The 24,923-nt window shown below is 37.8% G+C and overlaps 1 protein-coding gene across 1 annotated transcript; it reads left to right on the plus strand.

Moving 5' to 3' along the window:
- Window positions 1-5,752: 5,752 nt before the first annotated feature.
- TYRP1 (tyrosinase related protein 1) lies at window positions 5,753-24,634 on the plus strand (the record flags this gene model as incomplete). Its single annotated transcript, NM_001042560.2, is given in 7 exon segments — window positions 5,753-6,174; window positions 7,283-7,605; window positions 10,677-10,881; window positions 14,974-15,141; window positions 18,005-18,184; window positions 22,914-23,060; window positions 24,160-24,634. Coding segments are annotated over 7 exon segments (1,614 nt in total). The 5' UTR covers window positions 5,753-5,789.
- Window positions 24,635-24,923: the final 289 nt, after the last annotated feature.

Genomic DNA, 24,923 nt, shown 5'->3' on the forward strand with positions numbered 1-24,923 from the left:
TTTTCAAAGCCTCAGCCTTGGTTCAGCCCCTTGCACACAGTAGATGTTGAATAAGAGGAAGGTGACTATTTTGACCACAGAAGAAATAGGTTTAGAAATGTCAAGACCACAGAGACTGTATATTTTACCAATATTGTCGTGCAGACATAATCTTTGGAAACGAGCATTCTAATCGTAACTACAGAACAAACGCGCTACGTAATTTGATTCCAGACATAAGTACATATGCTTGTTTTGACTTTGATGCCTAACATGTGTATTTAGAAATTTTTCTGCAGGGAAATCTTATAATATTATTGGCTGAAACTAGAAGAATGTAAATCATCAGTAGAAAGAAATTCTTTAATTGCTTTAAAACTTTTTTTTTTTACTGTTTATTTATTTTTGAGAGAGAGAGAGAGAGAGAGAGATAATGGGAGAGGGGCAGAGAGAGGGGGAGACACAGAATCCGAAGCAGGCTCCAGGCTCTGAGCTGTCAGCACAGAGCCCGATGCGGGGCTCGAACTCACCAACTGTGAGATCGTGACCTGAGCTGAAGGCGGACGCTTAACCGACTGAGTCACCCAGGCGCCCCTAATTGCTTTAAAATTAACTTAGCCAGAAAGAATTTCACTAGACAGAAATCAAAGTATTGCTAACTGTCCCATACCAGTATTTGCCATGTCGTGTAAAGATCTGAAAACTCAAATAAGAAATTAATGGCAAGTGTCGTCAGAGACTTCAACTTCAACCCGAGACCTCAACTTCAAATATTCTGCCCTAAAACAGAAACGTTATGTTTCACTGAAATTCTGCTTAGTGACACCAAAACACAGGCCTAACATTCTTCCCCGTTGCTTTCACTGAATTTAAGCTTCTCCATGAGGTAAAAGCACATGACTGGCTCAACAGACGACTTTGAGTTGCCTTAATGCCTTTGGAATTCTAGCCATTAATCTAAGCTTAGTACAAGTAAGCACATAATTTAATAACATGTGAACCAATTGGACAATGAATACGTTCAGTGTCATTTGCCACAAATGATCACTAAAGACATTAATATTCATTAATAAGTCTTCTGACAAAATTAAGATGCTCCTGAAACTTTTTTTTTCTCCTCAATTTGACCTTAATTCCTGGTCCTTATCATTTAGATTTCTGGTAACTTCTTTTATAAATGATGTTGATAAGTCTTGAAAGGACAAAATAGGAAGTAGGGATCTGTTCCTTTTCCCCAAGAGGTGATTTTCACATCCAGTTTGAATGTATCTCACACCCCAACGGTGATTCCTGACAAGTCTTCTTATGCTGCCAACATGTGTCTATTGCATATGTGTTTTAAAATTCATTTCTGAACTATGCTGTGAATAATTTTGCCGGATTATGGCATGCTAACCAGTCCACAGTGTTCAGTGAAAGAGGAAAGGCGTAAGTACATTTTTCTTTTTACACTTTGCACCAGCCTCCCACATTAGAACACACGAGAAAGCTAAGAAATGATGTCAGCGTATGTGGTACAATATACTACTTGTCATCTACTTCCAGGTTTTTACAAATCGTAGACACTGCCATTTCAGCTTTTCGCCTCTCTTCAGTGTTTAAAATTCTTGCTCCACAGAACTCCTCGTAGAACTGATTGGATATTTAGTAATAATAAAGACACGGCATACAATGCATTCTAGGCTACGAAGTTAGTTATGAATATGGTTTTAATTTCAGTATTTTTCATCTACTTTAAGATTTCTTTTATTCCTTTACTTATTACACTATTTTTTTTTTTTAATTTTTAACGTTTATTTATTTTTGGGACAGAGAGAAACAGGGCATGAACAGAGGGAGGGGCAGAGAGAGAGAGACACAGAATCGGAAACAGGCTCCAGGCTCTGAGCTGTCAGCACAGAGCCCGACCGAGGGCTCGAACTCACAGACCGCGAGATCATGACCTGAGCCGAAGTCGGATGCTCAACAGACTGAGCCACCCAGGCGCCCCATACTACTATTGATTGACAGTCTGCATTCTGCTGGCTATTTTTATTTGAGTTTTTCGCCCCAACAATATCTCTTTATTACATATGATTTACAGATGAGGGACTGAGACTCAGAGAAATGAAGGCACTTGTTTACCAAGGCGAAGCTGGTATATTTTATGACTCAAAATACAGCACTTTTTCCATTCTCCGGTTTTCTTTTTTTAGAATGTGAGCAGTACTTGCAAAGCACAGTTAGTCTTGGAAACAAACTAAGTTGAGTTCAAAACCTGAAACTGAAAATTACATGAATTTTAAAGAATTTTTAATCTCCATAAACTTCTGTGTCTTCATCTGCAACACAGGTATAAAAGTAATATTTTAATAATATTTTTGAAGAAGGGTATATAGTGTATGTATAACATTTAGGAAATTATAGATGTTCATTAATAGTAACTAATAAAAATACTGGAGGTAGGTTGCATTTTTTCTTTTAGTGGGAATACTGATGAATCTTTAGACTAGGAGTAAGTAAGTCAGATATCTAGCCCAACTTCACTGAAAACAAACAAACAAAAAAAATGGCTAGGGATGCCTGGCCTGGCTGACTTAGTCGACTGAATGTCCGACTCCTGATTTCGGCTCAGGTCATGATCCCAGAGTCCTGGGATCGAGCCCCACATCTGACTCCGATTCTCTCTCTCTCCCTCTCACCCTATCCCCTACTTGTACATTCTCTCTCTAAAATAATTTTTTTAATGCTTATATATTTTAGAGAGAGAGAGAGACAGAGAGACAGAGCATGAGTGGGGGAGGGGCAGAGAGAGAGGGAGACACAGAATCGGAAACAGGCTCCAGGCTCTGAGCTGTCAGCACAGAGCTCACCACGGGGCTGAAACTCAAGGACAGCGAGATCGTGACCTGAGCTGAAGTCGGATGCCTAACTGACTGAGCCACCCAGGCGCCCCAGAAAAAAAAAAAAAAAAAAAAAATTAATGGCTATGTGATTCTCTAATGATTTTTCAGGTCAGTATTGAAAAAGAAAGACAAAAACTTGCCTTATGATGAGTGAGAGAAATAATAAGTGAAAAATTAATATGGAACAAAAATTATAGTCAGTGTTTGGTACTTTAAAGACTAAATCTTAAAAAGGAAGTAATAAATGATGGGGTTAGGAGCTGACAGGTGGGATCATCAGGCAAGGCCACTCTGAAGAAATAACATTGGAATAGAAACCTGAATGAAGTGAAATAGAAAGTTGCACAAAGACTTGGGGACAAGGCCAATGGGGTAATAAGTTGGCCATTGAACAAAGGAGTAACGAGGAGGATGCTAGCACGTTGTAAGAGATAGGAGGGGCCTGATCATATAGGCTCCTGTAAGCATTTGGATTTTATTCTATGTGTATTTGGAAGACATTGAAGGGTTTTGTTGAGAGCAGTGGTGATCGGGTATCAGTAGTAAAAGTTCTTTCACACTGCTAAGTGGAGAATAAAATCTTCCCTGGAGAATACATTCCTGTGTGGTGAAGCATAGAAGGTGAAGAGATAAATGAGGTCATGGCCACAGGGCAGGTGTGAGCTAAGGACGGCTTCCAATTAGACCCTGTCGGTCCAACTGATGAGCGCAGTCTCTTGTGAAACAAAGAAGAAGACTTTGGCGTGTTGGTTTTTTCCTAAGCAATGGGCTGAACAGTGATTCCGTTTACTGAGATGTGAAAGACAGAGGAACACATTTTATAAATGTTTGATGAATCTCCTAGGCATCTAAATGGACTTAGCGAGTAGGCAGTTAGATATAGAAGTCAGGACCTCTGGGGAGACAGTGTTATTAGAGCTACTGACTTGAGATTCTCTAGCCCATAGATGAATTCCACGTGGTAGGATGAGATCACCCTTAGCAGTGATCTCCAGGGTGGGATTCTCACAATCTCCTAAGGGGTCCAGAAAGAAAATATCAGAACATCATTTTACATTTATTCTTACATTTAATTAATATTAGGTGATTTGATACAGATACCCCCACATTGTGCCTATCAGTCAGTTATGTATCACACTGCACTCAGGGTACCCTGAGGTAACTGTAAAAATTATATAACAAAGAGGTGTAATGGGCAAAGCCTCATTTTTTTTTCCTTCAATGTAATATAACACACTGTGGTATACTTATATCTGCACACATGAATATATATATGAATATGGATGAATAACTTATGATATATGAATATGGATGAATAATTTAAAACTGTGTTTTAAATAGTTTTTTAAAATACATACTTTATTTTGTAATAATTTTAGATATACAGAAAAGTTACACAGATGTTAACATCCATGCCTTTAGTACCTTTGTCAAAATGAAGAAACCCACCAATGTTACATTACTACTACCTTTATTCCAGAGAGAAAAATGATAATCTACTTTGATCCAGTAAGAGGTCGGACTAAAAAAAGCAAAACAACCAAAAAGACTATCTAACTATCATTTTATATGCATTATTTTTCACAATTAAATTTGCCCTGAATGGGTATGAAACCTTGAGATATCGATTAATGATTGTATGAATTCATTAACACTATGGCAACATATTAAAATTTAAAATTAGTGTGCCATTGGCACAAGGAAAGAAGAAGCCATTCAGCGGTCATCTTCTAAACAACAGAAGTAGTAGTGAGCCTGTGATGCTTGGCCACGTAGATGACACTACCCCAGTGGAGGTAAAGGAACTGGAGTACCCAACTCTCAACACCAGCGGGCGCCATGAAGGCCAATGCCATGTAACTCGGGGAAGTTGTATCTGATGGCTTTTCTACTTCAGTTATCCCCTATAGAAATTATAAGAATGGCAACATCTGTTTTCAAGACCAAACACAACTCAAAGCTACCATCAGATACAAGTACTAGTCTAGCCCTTGTATCACTAAGGAAATGTAAGTAATCTCATTCATCTTCTAAAGATATAAGTCAAAGGAAAAAAAAAAAAAAAGCACCTAAATCTCTACAACGCAAACAAAAGCTCTCTAGTTTCTCTGACTTGTGTTCCAAATTAGTGCCTCTGACCTTTTCTTAAAACTTTAAGCATCACAAGGAAATCAGTGGGAAGGGAATCATGTGCTAACAAAGTACTTAAAGGGCAGAAAAACGCACTGAAGTGAAAGGGGATTAGTAAAGGGTGGGGAAGAGGACCAGCCCCTCCCAGTTTGGGTGAGCAGATTTGGGATTACTTATCAAGCAGAAACTCACATGCAATTAACAGCTCTGACATCAGGGGACAAGCAAATATAAAACACTCAGCTCTGAGAGGGGTTCATCAGAGAACCCGCTCAGGAGTTTAAGGTACTGGAGGGAAGCTCTATGGGGAGCAGGTGGATGCCCGCCAAAACTCCATTAGGATGGGAGATTTTAAGTCACGGAAATTAACTAGCAGGAAATCTGCTTCCAATTCTTTCAGCTTCATGGCTAAATGTAATTAATGGCCATGACCTGCTAACGAATGCTTTGGATAAGAGACATCTATGATAAGTATTTTTTTTTTCATAAATAGAAATTTAAAATAAAGAAAACTAAATGCTAGGGCAGGAGATTTAATTATGTAGTTATTATCCATGTCAAGTTTTTCCAGGTAAATTACTATTTTTACTATTTGCGAGAAATGTCATTTCACAGATATGAAAAGCATTTTGCGGGCGGCTGGGGAGGGCTCCTGCCTGTTTATAACAGCACAAAAAGAAAACTTGCACTAATGCCATTTTGCTTTCTCCTTTTCAGCCTGATTTTTATGTGTTTCAGTCTCTACACAAAGGGCTGCAAACCAGAGATCTGTTCTTCACTCTTGCTTCGAGCAGAATGAAAGGCCATAAATTCCTCTCTCTGGGATACATCGTCTTGCCCCTGCTGTGTTCTCCACAGACCTGGGCTCAATTCCCAAGACAGTGTGCCACCGTTGAGGCTCTGAGAAATGGTGTGTGTTGCCCAGACCTGTCCCCACTGTCTGGGCCTGGGACTGACCGCTGTGGCTCCTCGTCAGGGCGGGGCAGGTGTGAGGCAGTGACTGCAGACTCACGACCCCACAGCCTCCATTACCCGCATGATGGCAGAGATGATCGGGAGGCTTGGCCCACGAGGTTCTTCAACAGGACATGCCGATGCAATGGCAATTTCTCAGGACACAACTGTGGGACTTGCCGTCCTGGATGGAAAGGAGCTGCTTGTGACCAGAGAGTTCTCATAGGTAAGTGGGGATCTGCATGTACATACAGTTCTTCATGAGACTCTATGCATTTAATAGGAACCTAAATCATTTGAACTGGAAGCACATCTGAAAATCATACAACTCACTCTTCCCTCTTCACAGTTGAGGAAACTGAGGCTCAGAGAGGCTAATAAGTGTATTTAAAGAGTTGAGGTTAAGGCTCAGATCCTCTGACTGACAAGATCTCCTTCCAAAACATTTATGGAGCAACTGCTCCATGCAGGGAACCATGGTAGGTGTTCATGACTAGACCCTTCAGTGACTTCTCAAGGTAGTTATCTTAATTGTAGTAAGTGAGGTTCAGAAAGGTCAAATCCTTACAGCTGGTACTTGAAAAACCTCGAATTTGCCAGTGAGGTCAGTCTAGCTCCAAACCATGATCTACTTCTACTACACTTGCTAACCCATAAAGAAACTTCCCCTTGTGATGATCAAGTTCAGCCATTTCAGGTGACGAGCCTGGCCTTCACTCTACTAAATGGCAATAAATAATAAAGCTTTAAATAGTAAATCCAGTGATACATCGTTGTTTTCTATGTGCCAAACATTGGGCCAAGGGTCCAACAGAATGTTTATTGAGTCTATTTTATGAGCCACGCTCTGATATAATTGCTTTTTACGTGTGTATTCTTTAACCTTTACGACTCTATGAAGCAGGTATTATTTTTACATACACCCTTTCAGATGAGAAGGTGAGACTTAGAAACACGTGTACAGAGTCACAGAGTGAGTCCCTGGTATTAGCCACTATGCCATGTTTTTTACGAGGCTTATGATTTTGAAAAGATAGAAAGTTCCAGAAAAATATACCAATGATGAGCAGAAATAAATACGAGATCACAGAATCATGAAGTCCACAGTCATAATAACGAAAACTAATGAAAACCCTAGAGTAAGTTGGCGGGCGGGGGGGGGGGGGGGGGAGGCAGAAAACAGGCCTAAAGAAGGGATTCGGGTGAGGGGAATTTTAAAGGAGTATAAACTTATTTAAGCATATATGCAAATTACATTAATGGGTACATGGGACGCAGTGTTAAGACGATGCTCACGTGGCACATTTTCACGTTTGAATGTTGTATCCTTGAAGTCAGGAGAAATCTTCTGGACTTGAGTGCAGAAGAAAAGAACCACTTGGTCCAGGCCCTGCATCTGGCCAAGCGGACAATGCACCCTCAGTTTGTCATCGCCACCAGGAGATCAGAAGAAATATTGGGGCCAGATGGCAACACGCCACAATTTGAGAACATTTCCATTTACAACTACTTTGTTTGGACACACTACTATTCGGTCAAAAAGACTTTCCTTGGGCCGGGACAGGAAAGCTTTGGCGAGGTGGATTTCTCTCATGAGGGACCGGCTTTTCTCACATGGCACAGGTACCACCTTCTGCAATTGGAGAGAGACATGCAGGTATGTGTGACACGTTGCACTTTTCAGGTCCCCGACAGACAAGGTGGATCGTTTAGAAGCCGTTTTCATCCACTGCGTTCTGAGCGATCGAAACATGTGATGGCAAAGCGCTTTCATGATATTGACCTGTCTTTGACATTCTAAATTTCTCCCTGTTAGTAAATTACTTACTCATTAATTAGTCTTCATCTTTTGTGAAGGGAAAAGAAAGTAATATCAATGGTGAGGGAGCCAGTTGAGACATCTCTAGGTGTGATGTAACGTGGTGGACATATGCTGCAGCATAATTGAAAAAATGATCTTCATATAGCTTGCAACAGAAGAATCTCAGTTGATGGGCCGGCCTTCCCAAATGTAAATCGATACCCCCTCCTCCTGGTTGGGATAAAAAAAAAAAAGTGTGCATACAGTTCTCAGTCTACCAAGTCCCAAATATACACCTTGCTATGCCGGCAAATGATTCTGAGTTTATGGCACAAAATATAAATTATGAAAAACAGTATCCTTTATATTGTCATATGTTGATTGAACTCTGTTTTGTTTCCATGCCTCCTACCTCAGAAACCTACTAAAAGTATCACACCATTCAGGTCTCATTTTTACTTAAAAGGCATCAACTTTGGGGGCATATAGTAGACCTCAGCCCAAACATAAGTATTTCCTGCTTATCTTTTAAGCGGAGAACCTCAAACCACATTAAAGTATGTTAACATAGATACTTTTTTATCATTTATTTTACCAATTGCTTTTCTTGAGAAGAGTATTGTAATTTTAAAATGAAATTTGAGGGACACCTGGATGGCTCAGTTGGTTAAGTGTTTGCCTCTTGGTTTTGGCTTAGGTCATGATCTCAGCGTTCATGAGTTCAAGCCCCACATCAGGCTCTGTGCTGTCAGCACAGAGATTGCTTGAGATTCTCTCTCTCTCACCTCCCCCCCACACACACACACTTGCTCACTCTCTCTCTCTCTCTCTCACAAAATAAATAAACGTTAAAAAATAAATTGAAATTTTAAATTACTAGATCTCAACTAGGAAATCCACAAAATGAACGTGTTTTCTAGTAAATGGATTCCTTCCCTCAAATTAAAATATAAAAGTTAATCTAAAAATATCTGAGGGTAAAAAAGGTGTTTAGATTCATTTATTGATTTGCAGTATGCTTGTGTCCAGCACTATCACAAGAAAATAAATGGTGAGGCGAGAGAGAATTAATGCACTAAAATACAGAATAAAGCATTGGTATAAAAGTGGTCCATCCATATTCAGTTTGAGAGTGATTAAGTTAATTCATCTGATACTCTGAACTTCATATTTTATAGCTCTTATTACAAGTAAGACATTTAGTAGATTACGAGTAGATAAATCTGTCATTTGTAATCAACTCCAGATCTCCATGCCTCCAAGTCATTTTCTCATGGGCACACCAAAATGAAAGGGCAGGTGGAAAGTATCTAAAAGCTTCGATTTTGCCTGTGTAAACTTCAACCTCTATGCCTTATATTTTTAAAACCCAACAGCACAAGGGATCCAACGAATTACAGTCTAAATGTAATGCACAGTTGAAATGCCACATGAATATTCTCCAACTCCCAAATGTCAATTCTGAACCACAAACTGACTCTTAATGATCCCTTGGAAGCTGTCACTAATTTTTGTGAACCAGAACAATGGCTTCTAAACAAGGACTCTAAACCCCTGGAGATCAATAAAGGAGGATGCTTTGGAAAGCTTTTGGTCCTCTAAACTACCCTGGGGACCAGGAAATGCTTCCTAAAGGGTTTAAAGTGAAAAAGCAGAAATGTACTAAATGCTTAGGAGGTGAGGCACAATGGTGGCAATCTCTACACTTAAATCTCACTCCCTGAATATAACTCCCCAAAGGTCTAAAGGAATGAGAACAAATACAATAAGAATATGTTTTAAGGAACTCAATAAAATAAGCATGTGATCTTGAGTCCATTACTTTTTCTTTTAAGGTTTTTGTTTGTTTGCTTTGTATTATTTTGTTTTTTGAGAGAGAAAGAGATCTCCACGTTGTCAGCGCAGAGCTGAAGTGGGGCTTGATCTTACGAACCGTGAAATCACGGCCTGAGCCAAGATCAAGAGTAGGACACTTAAACCACTGAGCCACCTAGGCATCCCCTGAATCCAGTGCTTTTAAAATTGTTGAGATCAGCTCTGAAAGGAAACTATGTCCCTGGTCTAAAGAACTGTGTGCACAAAGAAATACTCTGCTTCATTTCACATTTCCCGTTGGTATTAGTTTTTAAGCAGAAACCCAAGTCTTAACAGTTTAGATTCTGAAGCAGGGGTCTTTAAGTAAAACGCCTTCAGTATCCAGGCAGATACGGTGATGTGAAAGAGATTGTCTGTGTAGCCTGTGAAAAGTCGAATCCATATAGCTCATATTTGGAAAACCTGGAATTCACATGGGCTTCTTCCACTACCCTTGCTAACCCACAAATAAATTTTAAAAACCAGAATCTAAATGCCTGAAGTCATTCATGTTAAATGGAAAGAAAGCAAGAAAGAAAGAAAGAAAGAAAGAAAGAAAGAAAGAAAGAAAGAAAGAAAGAAAGAAAGAAAGAAAGAAGAAAGAAAACAAAAAGCACTGCTCTACATAGTATATTTAAAGACTGGATCTGGCTCCAGACCAAGACTCCATGATGCTTGAATTAGAGATATGAAAACAGGAGGTAAAATGTCAAGGAGCGAAAGCTATTATTGATATATATATATTTTTTGGTATCACCAATAGAACTTGAATTACCTACCTGAAAAAAAAGGGGGGGGAGACTTCTTTCCCCAAAAATAGCATTTGTAGAAACTTCTGTATGATGAGTTGAGTTTCATTCTCTTTAGTGCCTCAATGACTCTTCATAGTATGTGATAAGCTTTGTGAAGTAAGATATTTAATTCCTCTGGCTACTCAGACACCACTGATACACTGACTGGTTCTAATTACCAAAAGAGAGTTGATAGAAACAGACAGCCAGGGAGAAAACCAAGCAAAAGGGGGAGAATTTTAAACAAAAGCAGAGAACGCTAACAGAGTTTCTTTGATCTAGGAAATGTTGCAGGATCCTTCATTTTCCCTTCCTTACTGGAATTTTGCAACCGGGAAGAACATCTGTGACATTTGCACCGATGACCTCATGGGATCGAGAAGCAACTTTGACCCCACTCTTATAAGCCTGAACTCTGTCTTTTCTCAATGGCGAGTGGTCTGCGAATCTTTGGAGGATTATGATACCCTGGGAACACTTTGTAATAGTAAGTTCCAAACCCATCTAGGATTCAGAATTCCCTATTACCTAAAGAGATTAAATGTGCTGTCTGAAAGTCCTCATTCTACTAAGGACTTCAGAATAAAATATTTTATTAGAGAGAATCGATGTACAGACGTTCATTGAACACCTACGCTACTCAAGGCACTCTATAAGGTTCCTGGGGGGAACAGAAAGTGTCTATACGTTTTTACACTGCTTTTCTTGAGAAATTTGGCCAGTGCCTTGCTCACTCTCTTACTTTGGAAACGTATGGTTATATAAGATTAATCCTCTTAGCACATACAGCACTCCTGAGTAGTCATGTGTCTTGAGTTGAAATTTCAGAGCAAATTGTTTCCCTAGGAAATCTGAAATACACCAAAATAGTTTGAAGTGACCTGAGAGTAAAGTTCTAATCAGAGGGTCAAAAGCAAAAGGTGATATGCAGGGTATCTTTAAGAAAAGGAAGATACCTTATGCAAGATGTCTTCCAGCTAACTGCTTTGCACCTCTGTCAAAGTGAACACAAAAAGGGAATGCTAAGCCAGCTGTCCCAGCGTCCTTTATCCAGTGATGTATAGGCCACTGCTGCCTTAGATCAAGGTTCTGTGATATGTGGATCTGTTCCTGAGTGTGTTGTTCTCTTCCTTGGATCACATTATTACCTCTCTCTGTGGCACCAACACAAGGTCTTAATTATTAGTCACCTACCCCATCCACTTTTCTTCTTCAGGCATGTTTGGTTATTTTAAACTTGTTCTTCAATGTAAAAACTGGACTCATGGGAATTTATTTTGTTAACGTCTTCAAAATATATTTATTTCCATATATACTTTTCAGCTGAAAATATGAAATTCCTATATCAACCTTAAAAAAAAGAATATCCTTCAAAAAGAATATTCTAAATAGAACAATTCAGTAGATTTTTTTCAGCATTACAAGATTTTTTAGCTGCATATAGGAAAAAGAGAAGTGATAGTGTATGGATTTTTTTTTCGGTTGAAGTTTAAAAATTAGAATACATTTTGTATTTGTTTAGCAAGCTGAGTGAGTGATCCCACCTTGAAATGACGTTGAGAATCAATATATTTTTAGATACGAAAACATTAATCCCTTTCTGAGCAGGCTATTGTATTTTGTCCTAGGAATTTTTTCCAGACCTTTTCTAACGATACTGGTGACTGGATGCCAAAATATAGCACAGTTTAAGTGGGTAAATAAAATTATGGCAGAGGAGAGAAGATTCTATTTTCATCACTTGTTCTTGTCAAGAGGTCTCATAACCAAGACACGTAGTTTCATGAAAAATTGAAGATTGCGTATTTTAGGGAAACACATTTGAGGAATACTTCTTTTCTTAGTTCATGATATAAACACCAAGAATTTTCTTTATTAGGCCAGTGAAAGATGAAAGGAAACTAACAGTTTATTGAACACATACTGCGTGCCTGATGTGGTACCAAATGCTTTCATATATCTTATTTAATTCTCCTAATTCTGTTCATGGATGAAATTATCCATTCCTGTGGTTTCATTGATCATCTTTTACTGGACAGCCATGCACATACATTTTTAGAACAAACCTTCCTTACATATCCCAATCCTGTATTTTCATGTGTTTGTTGCACAATGCCTCTCCAGCGTCCCATTAAAGCACCAAACTTGGTACATTGCAAGAATGAGTTATTGACACCTAAGACTCTCCTAGCCACTAAAATATCATCTTGGATTCATCATATGAAGAATGTTGTTCCTTCTACACAGTATTTCTTAAATCTATTTTCTCCTTCATACACTCAGAACTTTTCATTCATTCCTGCATGGAAACTCCACAGGACTCCAATCCATATGAGGTTAAGTCAAGTGCATTGGCAGAGGCTGTCCATGTGCAAACAAATCTAAAAAGACCCAGGTTAAATTTAACTCATTTAAACTAGTTTCTTTACTATCAGAATTTTCCACTGTGAAACTCCATGAGGGCAGATTAGGGTGTGATGTTTTCAAAACCCATGTAATCTATCATGTTTTTCTTGGAATGTATTGATAGCTCCTGAACAATAATCCTTGAAACACAAGCTTGGAGGGGCACCTGGGTGGCGCAGTCGGTTAAGCGTCCGACTTCAGCCAGGTCACGATCTCGCGGTCGGTGAGTTTGAGCCCTGCGTCAGGCTCTGGGCTGATGGCTCAGAGCCTGGAGCCTGTTTCCGATTCTGTGTCTCCCTCTCTCTCTGCCCCTCCCCCGTTCATGCTCTGTCTCTCTCTGTCCCAAAAATAAATAAATAAACGTTGAAAAAAAAATTAAAAAAAAAAAAAAAAAACACAAGCTTGGATTGATAGTTTTAGCCGGTGGAGTATGAAAGTTTTAATAATAATGCATACCTAAAACAGTGTGCTATCTCCTTCCCAATCTCAAGAGTGGCATATGTTTTATTTTTATATTATATAAAGTTGCTATGCTAATTCATCAGGTACTAATCATTATGTTAATTATAAACATTACAACATAGTAAGCTTTATGAATGAGGTAAAATGAATACAAATTGAGATTGTAATATCACCTCTCCCACCCCAGTGGATTATTCTGCATATCCTCTTAGGACACACACATGCTTCTCTCGAGATCATTGGAACAGAAAATGCAAAATATTCCTAACCGATCTCCTCTTTTCCCACCTACCTAAGACTTCTCTTCATTTCCTATTGAATTAAACATAATTTCTCCACAATATGAATCTGGTCTAGCTTTACATTGTTCCCACCGTCCCTTATCCTCTTGCATTGTCCTGTACTCCAGGCAAGCTATTCCCCAACCAGCCCTCTTTACAGCCCAAACGATCTTTCCATATATCAACATACACCAGACAACTATTTGGCATCTACTATTTGCCAGGCCCTGTACCAAGATTAAGAGATATACTGGTGAGCGAGAATAGAAAAAGTTCTTGTTCTGAGGGAGCTTATCTCATAGACAGGAGAAAGCATATCATCGTTCTTGTTACCTCTGTTGGAAATGTTTGACTTGTAACATTTCCCCTATTTACCCTGAAAATTCTTCTCAGAGAATCAGGGTTCTTTGCAATATCTCTCTCTCTCTCTCCTCTCTCTCTCTCTAACATTTATTTGTTTTTGAGAGACAGAGCACAAGTGGTGGGGGGCGGGGCACAAAGAGAGAGGGAGACACAGAATCAGAAGCAGGTTCCAGGCTCTGAGCTGTCAGCACAGAGCCCAATGCAGAGCTTGAACCCATGAACCATGAGATGATGACCTAAACCGAAGTCAGTTGCTTAACCAATTGAGCCACCAAGGCGCTCCTGCAAATCTCTTTTCTTTAATGACATCTTTCTGAAACCACACACCTGGAAAGGATTGATATTCTTTCTCAATCTCTGTCTTTCTGTCTCCCCCCTTCTCCTTTCCACTCTCCCTCTTTCTCTCCTTCCCTCCCTTCCTTCTTCCTTCTCTCCCTCCCTCCCTCAAGGCACCCATTCTATTATCCCTAGTATCACAGCTCTTTGCTTGCCTGTTTGTCTTAGTGCCTTTTAACAGGTGCCTTTTAACAAGTTTAATTATTTCTCACATTAATTGCTGAAAAAATATGTATGGATTGAAATATAGACCAGTTCCCAAAGAAATTGTAGATTGTTTTTCTTTATTTCTCTGAAGGCTTGAAACAAACAGTAATTGAATATGAAATTTCACACATGTGTGAAATATAGATTTAGTGTGGGATTTAGGTTTATGAGACTATTTTGGCAAAATTCAATTTTCCATGGACTTTTGATGTTAATATATTTTCAGTAATGAGGTATACGTTGATTAAACAAATAACAGGAGCTCTATCTGTTATTGTGATCATTTTTTTCTTCCAATGATTTTATGTATCACACATCTAACTCTGCTCACAGACATATCACAATGATATGAATGTGATAACTTAAATCTTCTCACTGTAATGCCCCTAAGTCTGCCTTTTTAAAATGTTCTCTTCTACCAGGGAGAACCTATCTTTCAGTGATCATGCTGTACATAAAAATGGAAGAGCAAAGAGATCTGTAAATATTCTGTAAGTGTTCCTATACCCTGTATTTTTTTCCAGGCACTGAGGGGGGGCCAATTAGGAGAAATCCAGCTGGAAATGTGGCGAGGCCAATGGTACAACGTCTTCCTGAACCACAGGATGTTGCCCAGTGCTTGGAAGTTGGTTTATTTGACACCCCTCCTTTTTATTCCAATTCTACAAACAGTTTCCGAAATACAGTAGAAGGTAAGTAAAAGAAGTCAGTGCTTTGATTTTATCTAGTTGTCACAGTAAACTGAACTATTCACATTCAGATCTCCTTGAAACATCTTTGGAAGCCATATTGATCTTATGAATTTATGTGAATGTTGCCTCCTATGATGATGTAGTCACAATTCCCTGCTCAAAAAAGAACTTCTTAAAGAAAAGTGTCAGGCCATGAAACTCTTTTAAATTATCATAGTAGAATCCTTGGGAAATTAGTCTTCAATCTCTAAAATACCTGAAAAGTATTAAATCTGTGAGGTGGCTAATCATTATAACTCTATCAAATTCTGGTAGAGGCAAATAATTTTCAAGACTTTGAGAGCCTAATTTTTTTTCTTAAAAAATAACAATAAAGTTTCTAAACAATGAGTTGGCATCCAATAATGCCTGGCTGGGCCATATATTTCATTTAGGTTTGTATTATCCTATGAATGTTTTTAAGGACTATAAAAATTCAAACTACTATCTAATGATATTTAATGTGATTCTCCTTATTTCATTCAAAGTATTTTAAAGGTGAGGAAACTAAAGACCAAAGAAGTGAATGAATTTCCCAAGATAGTTTGTAACAGAACACAATTTCAAATCAAAATTTTTTAAGTCCATTGTCTTTGTACAATACATTTTAATATCTCTAAATCATCACAGATACATATTTAAAGTTTTGAAACAACAGAATCACATTTAACGTATTATAAACTTATTGTCACAATGTACATTAAATATAGCATTAAACATGTTAGGCTCCTCCCCCTGAGGAAAAAAAAATAGGAATAGATCTCTCTGTCTCCATGATCTGAGATACTTGACATAGAAATCTAATTATTATTTTCCTTTCTCTCCCCTATTATCATCAAAACTGGATGCCATTCTATTCTGTCTTTATGTTAATATTAATAACTAAATATGAATGCACTGATTTGGAGATTATTCAATAAATAATCACTATGTTTTGACTAAACTGGTGTATATAAACTAAGGCCATAAGCATTATATCCTTTTTTTTTTATTTACTTTTTAAAATTCAAGTTAGTTAACACATAGTGCAGTATTGGCTTCAGTAGGACCCAGTGATTCATCACTTCCATATAATACCCAGTGCTCACCCCAACAAGTGCCCTCCTTAATGCCCATCACCAACTTGGCACAGCCCCCCCCCACCTCCCCTCCAGCAACCCTCAGTTTGTTCTCTGAATTTAAGAGTCTCTTATGATTTGCCTCCCTCTCTGTTTTTATCTTATTTTTCCTTCCCTTCCCCTATGTTCTTCTGTTGTGTTTCTTATTAAATTCCACATATGAGTGAAGTCATATGATATTTGTCTTTCTCTGACTAATTTATTTCACTTAGCATAATACACTCTAGTTCCATCTGCGTTGTTGCAAATGGCAAGAGTTCATTCTTTTTGATCACTGTGTAATATTCCAGTGTGTGTGTGTGTGTGTGTGTGTGTGTGTGTGTGTGTGCACACATACACATATATATATATACCACATCTTCTTTATACATTCATCAGTCAATGGACGTTTGGGCTCTTTCCATAATCTGGCTATTGGCCATAAGCACTAATTTCTACAAGAATATGTAGGTTGCATCTTAATGATGACCAATCAAAGGACAAATTATACTGATTTCCTGACAGAAGGTCTGAAAGGACCAGTGCCCACCAACATGCCGTGTACGTTGCAGTCTTTAAACATTTCGTAAATAGAAAAAATAATAATGGAATAAATGTATACAAAATGACTAAATAAATGAGTGTAATTGTACAAATGGGCTAATATATTTTATCATCTTTAAAAAACAAAAACAAAAAAACAAAAAAACACAGCTCCACACCCAGTGTGGAGCCCAATGCCGGGCTTAAACTCACGATCCTGAGATCAAGACCTGAGCTGAGATCAAGAGTCAGACACTCAGCTGATTGACCCAGGCACCCTTGGGTTAATGTGTTTTAAATTCTAATTTTATTTAATAATATGTAATATTTCCGTTCTTCCACCTCTGATTCTTAAAGCCAACCAGGTACACTTATAACTCCATCCTGCATCACAGACCCTCCGTTTTTGTGATCTATCCTTACCTTCTGCCTAATATATATACCTAATAAATATCATATGGAAATATATATGGAAAATATATACAATATATAATATGGGAGACATACAGTATAAGAAATACATAATACATGAAATGTAAGAAATATACATATTATATAGGGATATCATATACATCATATAGAATATGGGAAATAGAGGATACATAGGAAATTATTAAATATTATATAAATGTTTTGACAATAGGCTTTCCAGATGTTTAAAACTAGTACAGACATGATAAGCATGCTCTGGGAAATTGTGACTTTTCCACAAACATAAGATAACTTTCCCGAAATAAACATGGTGACAGTGAAAAGGAATGAGGTAGGAAACTGAAGTAATATCTGGCAATTTAAGGTCCAGGACAATCAGAGTGATGTCCTCCCAACTGTGTTAGTTTTTAGGAGAAGGAGATTTCCACTGTCTTTATTTCCACTGAACCAATGTTTGCCTTGTCAAAATAGAGTGTTCTATATACTTTGGCTGGCATCTTTGCAGGTCATTATTTTTAACCTTGAGGCTACATTTAGAATGTCGTGCCACTGGCTTAAAGCTAACCTAGCTCTGGGTATAGCAAGAAATGTCACCAACCATAGGCACGGAGAAGCAATGCTATTATATCAGGGCAAAAATTGGCCTGACAAACTGCGGAGAAACTGTTTCCCGATATAATCGCTGCTGTTGATTTGAAAAGCAAGATATTGGCAATGGTTTTCATTCTTCTCACCCCTCTTTTTATATCTAGGTTACAGCGATCCCACAGGAAAGTATGACCCTGCTATTCGAAGCCTTCACAATTTGGCTCATCTATTCCTGAATGGAACAGGGGGACAAACCCATTTATCTCCAAACGATCCTATTTTTGTCCTCCTGCACACTTTCACTGACGCAGTCTTTGATGAATGGCTGAGGAGATATAATGCTGGTGAAACATTCTCCTATGCTTTTTTGCGGGCTCAGCAAGGAGACCGTTCAGGTGGTATGGTTATCACTATAGACTACGCACTTAACACATGTGAACTACACTTCAAAATAAGGAGAAAAGAGCTGTGATATCTAGCTGTTTCCACATGTCCCAAACGACTTTGAAAATGCAGATAAAAAGTTATAAAAATAGTTACGAGACAGTATTATACTGTTATCAGAGTAAGCACGTAATCCCTTCTCATTTTTTAGTTTGAAAAGATGACTGTCATGTTTCCCAAATTTTTCTTCCTTGTAGCTTCCAATGAACATTTGCATGTCTTTTTTTGTCTTTTTTTTTTTTTTTGGAACATTCTCGTGAATAAAAAAATTTCACTGATCTCTTCTTCGATACCTAAAAGACAGAAAAAATTATGCTCATAATCCACAGTTTTGATTTTTATTACTGCTGGCCTCTTACAAATGGAAATTCTCTTCAACTTGAAAAGTTAATGGTTTTTATAGAGAGCACAGCATAGAAAATCTTTTTCAACTTCATTTTAATGGGTTTTTAAAAATATTATTTAGAAGGCCACTTTCTCTTCACTTCTACTCGGCTGAGAGGCTCAAGTCACTTTGCAAACAATGAAGTACTTCTATTTGTTAAAGCATCATACATGTTCATACTTCAAAAGTTTGTAAATTTTGGCTTCTGTGCCTTTACTTTATCCCGCACATAAACATAATATTGGGTATAAACTATCTATTGACTTATCTACCCAATTCAGCCAGTCTCTTATTTCTTGGTGTGTATGTACAGGAGAAGCCTCTAATCCAACCTGATTACGACCATTCACAGATACGTTGGTCAAAATCATATGTTCCATCAGAAAATCATTCAAGAAACAAATAAGTCACATATAACTATTCACTCATCCATCTGCTATGAATTCACTAATTGGAGTGCCACCTTATTTCATATGTATTCACAAGCATACCTACAGTCATAATGAATTATCTACAATTTACAATGTCTGTTTCTTTAACAAGAAACAAGAAATTAACAACCCTTGAGATGCAATCTGAGTCCAGTATGCGTCTAGATTTTCATAATGACTACCTTATGTTTACAATTCTATCGCTCACTTCTAATTCTTTACCAATATCTCAGGCATTCTCCTTTAGCAAACCTTTCTTAGACATTCATACATTTAATATAAAACAACATCCCTCTCCTTTAGAAATCATAATTATCGTTTTGCATATGTTTAGCTATATTACTTCTTATGACAATAGCAAGTAAAGTGGAGGTCATAGGTTTAGGAATGAACAAAAACTTGTTAAACACGCACTTCTCAGAACTAGGCAACAATGCACAAGCTGTAGTTATTCAGCCATTCACAAGGCCATGGCTGTTAGTAAGTTGTTCTTACTTAGGACTTACTTAAGAAGTAAAAGGAGGTGGAGAATCTTGGGTAATCTGGAGCTTTCTTTCAACTATGCAAACAAGTATTCCTTTGCCTTACATATCCTGTTTGAAAAGATCATTACTTGACATCTATAACAAGTTGTTAATGGTCATCGATGAATCAGATAAATACCTTTGTTATTTTCTCCCCACTTCCTTTGCTTGTACTATATAAATTGCACAATAGCTCTCAGTTACGTGGATAGTAGTAGAGGGAAAAGTACCATGAGCAAAAAGTAGGGAGCCTAAAGCATATTTTTGACAAAATGTGGCCATAAAATTATAAGACAAGTTAATGTAAACACTTACAAATTGCAGGAACACTGAACACTAACGATTAACCTTCTGCTTAAATATTCCATGTCCCTGCAAACGTCCCTTGGAAAAACAATGTCATAGAACGACTACATAGGAAGAAAATAAAAAGATTAGAAAAATGTCTAAAATGATGCATACAGCAGAAGTCTTTGTTGCCAATAAGTCTATGAGTGGAGGATGGAATTAGTTTTCAAAATGTATTGAAAGGTTTTACAATAAGGAAGTATCTTCAAAATTCATATGATTATAATATTATTAGGGTCCGAATGGAATAAGAATTGCATTTTACAGCTGAAGGAAATGAGAGTCATCGCATATAATGTGATGTCTCGTTAGACATGAGGTGGTATAATATAGAGCACGCAAACTTTATTCAATATGATGTTAAGTTTTATTCACTAACATTTTGTATCCATGTGCACATTTAATTCAATTTTCTATTTTTCCCAAATGCGAGTCATGTGAATGAAGTTTTATATACAGCACTAAATATAGTGAGCTTTTCGGAAGAAGCAGTGTATACGTTTCGCAGACCAGACCCTACTTATCCCGCCCTGAGAGAAATGAACTAATTACGCACACACTCAAAGCCTTTCACAAACAGTATCTGATTCCATATCTTTGCTCTTATGGATAATGCTGCAATGAACATGGGTGCAAATATCTCTTCGAGATACTGATTTCATGTCTTTTAGAGATACACCCAGAAGTGGGATTGCTGGATCATATGGTAGTTCTATTTTTAATTTTTTGAGGAACATCCATACTGTTTCCATACTGGCTGCACCAATTCCCACCAACAGGGCACAACAGCTCTCTTCTCTCCACGCTTTTCCCAACGCTTGTAATCTCTTTTCTTTTTGACCACAGCCATCCTTACAGGTGTGAGGTAATCTCTCAGGACGGTTCTAATTGGCATTCCCTAATTAGTGATATTGAATGCCTTTTCACGGACCAGGTGGCCATTTGTAAATCATCATGTCATATACCTTAAATACATACAATTTTTTGTCAATTGTACCTCAGTAAAGCTGGAAAATAATACTATTTGAGTGCCTACTATTTCCTACATAGTATTTTAGGTACCAGAAATACAGTAGCGTGCAAAACACACAAAAATATTTTCCCTCCTTGAACTCCCCTAGTTGTTAGTTGAAATGGCAGTAAAAATAAGTAAATAAATATAAAGTATGTTAGATGGGAGAAAGTGTTTGCAAGCTAAGAAAATCAGGAAAGGGGATGGTGAGTACTACATAAATACATGGAGGAAAATCATCCCGGGATGAACAAAGGAACCTACTGTGGCCAGAGCAGAGCAGAGAGTGGGGAGAAAATGGTGGGAAATAACAAGGTCAGAGAGGTAACAGGGGGAAGATCCTGAAGGCTGTTGGCTATAACTCTGAGATGGGAAGGGTCTTGCATAGGGAAGTTTCATGACGATTCTACTTGTTCTCGTTTGCTATTTTCACAATTATTCCTCCATTCAGTTGAATCGATGTAACTTTATCACCGCGCTGATGCTGAATGGGGTTGAGGCTGTTCGAGTCAGGCTGTAGTGGAAAGGTGAAATAGAAAGTTAAAAAAAAAAAAGTTTATCTACATTATTAACTTTAATAAATAATTAACGAGAATACACCAAAACGTGGGTTCCTTGGGCCAGGCGTTCTGTCTGTTCTGTGCAGTGCTGTAGCCTCCATGCCGAGACCAGTGTCTTACGTTAGTAAGAGCTCAACAGATTTGAAGCAATAAATATTAAATTAGCATGAATACATAGTAAATCTAAAGTCGCAAAAATATAAACACTACATGCCATGCTATGATCAGTTGTTTTACAAAGTAGACGCTAAAATACTTTTCTGTGCTTCCCAGGATCACAGGGACTGTCCAGGTGATATATTTCTTGCAAACAGAGAATGTAATACTCCGCTAACTTTCTCACATATTCTAGCTCTTCTACATAGTTGTCCACTCGTGTCCAGCCCAAGCCCGATTCCAACTCTGGTTTTGTGATATCCCACCTCATTTAGTTGTATCAACATAAATGTAGAACAACAATAGAAAAGAACAATCTTGGGTTGTCGGTTGAGCATCCGACTTCGGCTCAGGTCATGATCTCACAGTCCATGAGTTTGAGCCCTGCATCCGGCTCTGTGCTGACAGCTCAGAGCCTGGAGCCTGCTTTGGATGATGTGTCTCCCTCTCTCTCTCTCACCCTCCCTGCTCGTGCTCTGTGTCTGTCAAAAATGAATAAACATTTTTTTAAAAAATAAAAAAAAAACAATCTTCTGCCACAAAGAACCTATCACTCTTTTTATCCCTGATGACGGAAACTCACTAATAATATAAATGACTGTAACTTGTATTTAAGTTGAAAGAGGAGAAGTGGCAGGAAGGAAATAATATCCCAGAAACTTGATTTAAAAATTTAAGTGTTTTTTCTAACAGAGTAAAATATAGGGGATAAGTTCATATTTATATCGCGGGAAGTAAACAGAAAAAAATGAAGAATACTAAATAGACATATTCATATTCAAGGACAAACCTCCATTAGATATGGCACCTCTCAAATTTATAGATGAAGCTTCAGCAAACTATACGTCCATCTTTTTTTAGCCTTGAAAGAGAAGTTTAGTGAATTTTTTTCAAATAAGTTTCTGTAATTTAAAAGTAAAACAACTAATGATCAACATAGATGATAAAATACTAAAATTTCCCTGCTTTTAAACGTTCTTGATCTATTGGATGTTATGTTAGTGCTGTGTTCAAAACATTTGAACTCTGTTTTATGCAATTTTCCCTGTTCTGCTATATACAGTAAAAGTATTTTTATGTCTTTATCCAGTAAAAAATTAAAAACAAACATTTTTATGTTATCCTAGAATATTTTAGGTCACCTTCAGGACATAATAATCTATTAATACTAACTTTATTATGTTATTAACAAGATGTCTTTGGCATATTTTAGATGTATCCACATTTCCATTGGAAAATGCCCCAATTGGACATAATAGGCAATACAATATGGTGCCATTCTGGCCTCCAGTTACCAACATAGAAATGTTTGTTACTGCTCCAGACAATCTGGGATATACTTATGAAGTTCAATGGCCAAGTGAGTATTGAAAATGTATCTTTTCTGTGGAAATTACCAAAACTACATTTGCTACCTTTTAAGGTAATGACAGTATTCTGAGGCCTATATTTTCCACTTAGATTTAGAAGGTTTTATTTGGATTTTTATTTTGGGATAAAGAGATTGAATGTAACATTTGTTGAGAGCCCACTCTGATCTGGAATTAAGCTGATTTTATAGCATACTATCTCATTTAATCCATACAACCCTCTGAGCTAAGTGTTGTAATCCTCAGTTTACAAGTAAGGAAGATGAGGCTAGCTATGATTAGCTGAGAAAGGGTAATTGTCACAGGTCATATTTCTAGTAGGCAGAGATAATGAGTTATGAGCTGAAGTTCATGTAATACGCCCCAATTTTTCTACTACATAATGGTGCCTTCGCATCTTTATTCTAAAAAGAAAAAATGGAGTGAGATACTCTGTGCTGCTTTTTCTGAGATTTTGAAATTCAAACATTCTTATTTTCTTTTCAATCCCTTCCCAACAAAGGCAGCAGGGTATAGTGAAGAGCACAGCATGTGGGTTTTGAAAGACTTGGGCCCCTAAACCAACTCTGGTGCCTACTGGCCAAGTGACCTTGGACAAGTGGCTCAAACTCTATGGCATCATTTTCTCACCTTTAGAACAGAAATAATAATAGCTATCCCAATAGGGTCCGCTTAGTAGGAGAAATTTAGTAAGTGCCTTCAACATGACAGGTGCTATCATCAGCAATGTGGACAATAAAAAAGTTCTATATGGGGGCACCTGGGTGGCTTAGTTGGTTAAGCGTCTAACTCTTGATTTCAGCTCAGGTCATGATCTCAGGAACTGAGAGATTGAGTCCTGCAGGCTCTGTGCTGACAGCAGGCCCTGCAGGCTCTGTGCTCACAGCACAGAGCCTGCTTGGGATTCTTCTCTCTCTCTCTCTCTCTCTCTCTCTCTCTCTCTCTCAAAATAAATAAATAAATAAACTTAAAAAATTCTATATGAAGATTTCGGTAAAATGCCTGCCACAATGCCTAAGTTTAGGGTAGCTGATTTTTGGTGGCAACTACTATACTGTTTACTTTTTGTTCTCCTTTTGTTTTTCACAGGTCGGAATTTTAGTATTTCTGAACTTGTTACTATAGGAGTAGTTGCTGCTTTATCCCTGGTCGCGGTCATTTTTGCGGGGGCTTCTTGTATGATTCGTGCCAGAAGCAACATGGATGAAGCACATCAGCCTCTTCTCACTGATCAATATCAACACTATGCTGAAGAATATGAAAAAATGCACAATCCTAATCAGTCTATGGTCTAATGACAAACGACCAATTCTCTGATACATTAGCATCACAAGAACACCTGGTTGAAACATAACAGATGAAATTACTGTATGTTCTTTTCCTCCATTACTTCCTTTCTTATGCACGCCCATGTTGGAATTAGAGCTCTACATATTATTTGCTAGAGCAAGAGAGTCACAGTCTTTTTAATACGTTCTTTTTTCCAACTCTATTTCAAATGGTAGGTTGTATGTTAACAAACTAGAATTTAAATAAAAACTTGAAACATTAAAAAAATAAAAAATAAAATAAAACAAAACAAAACAAAATAAAATGGTAGGTTGCAGGCATATACCCCTGTCCTCTAACCCTAATTCCCAACCCTAACCCTAACCCTCTGGAGAGGTCTTTGCACTGCAAAATACCAGACACATATACTAACCCTAACCCTGAATCTGAGAATGTGGCCTCCTGAACACATGATAAGAAACGCTGAGAAACAGCCTAGTTACCCTGGAGAAGACTCCAAACACTTAAGAATTGGTGGGATTTCTGGAAATTGGTGTTGAAGGTAGAGATTTAAAAAAAGAGTA

Source organism: Felis catus, chromosome D4, assembly GCF_018350175.1.
Source record: "Felis catus isolate Fca126 chromosome D4, F.catus_Fca126_mat1.0, whole genome shotgun sequence".
Lineage (NCBI taxonomy): Eukaryota > Metazoa > Chordata > Mammalia > Carnivora > Felidae > Felis > Felis catus.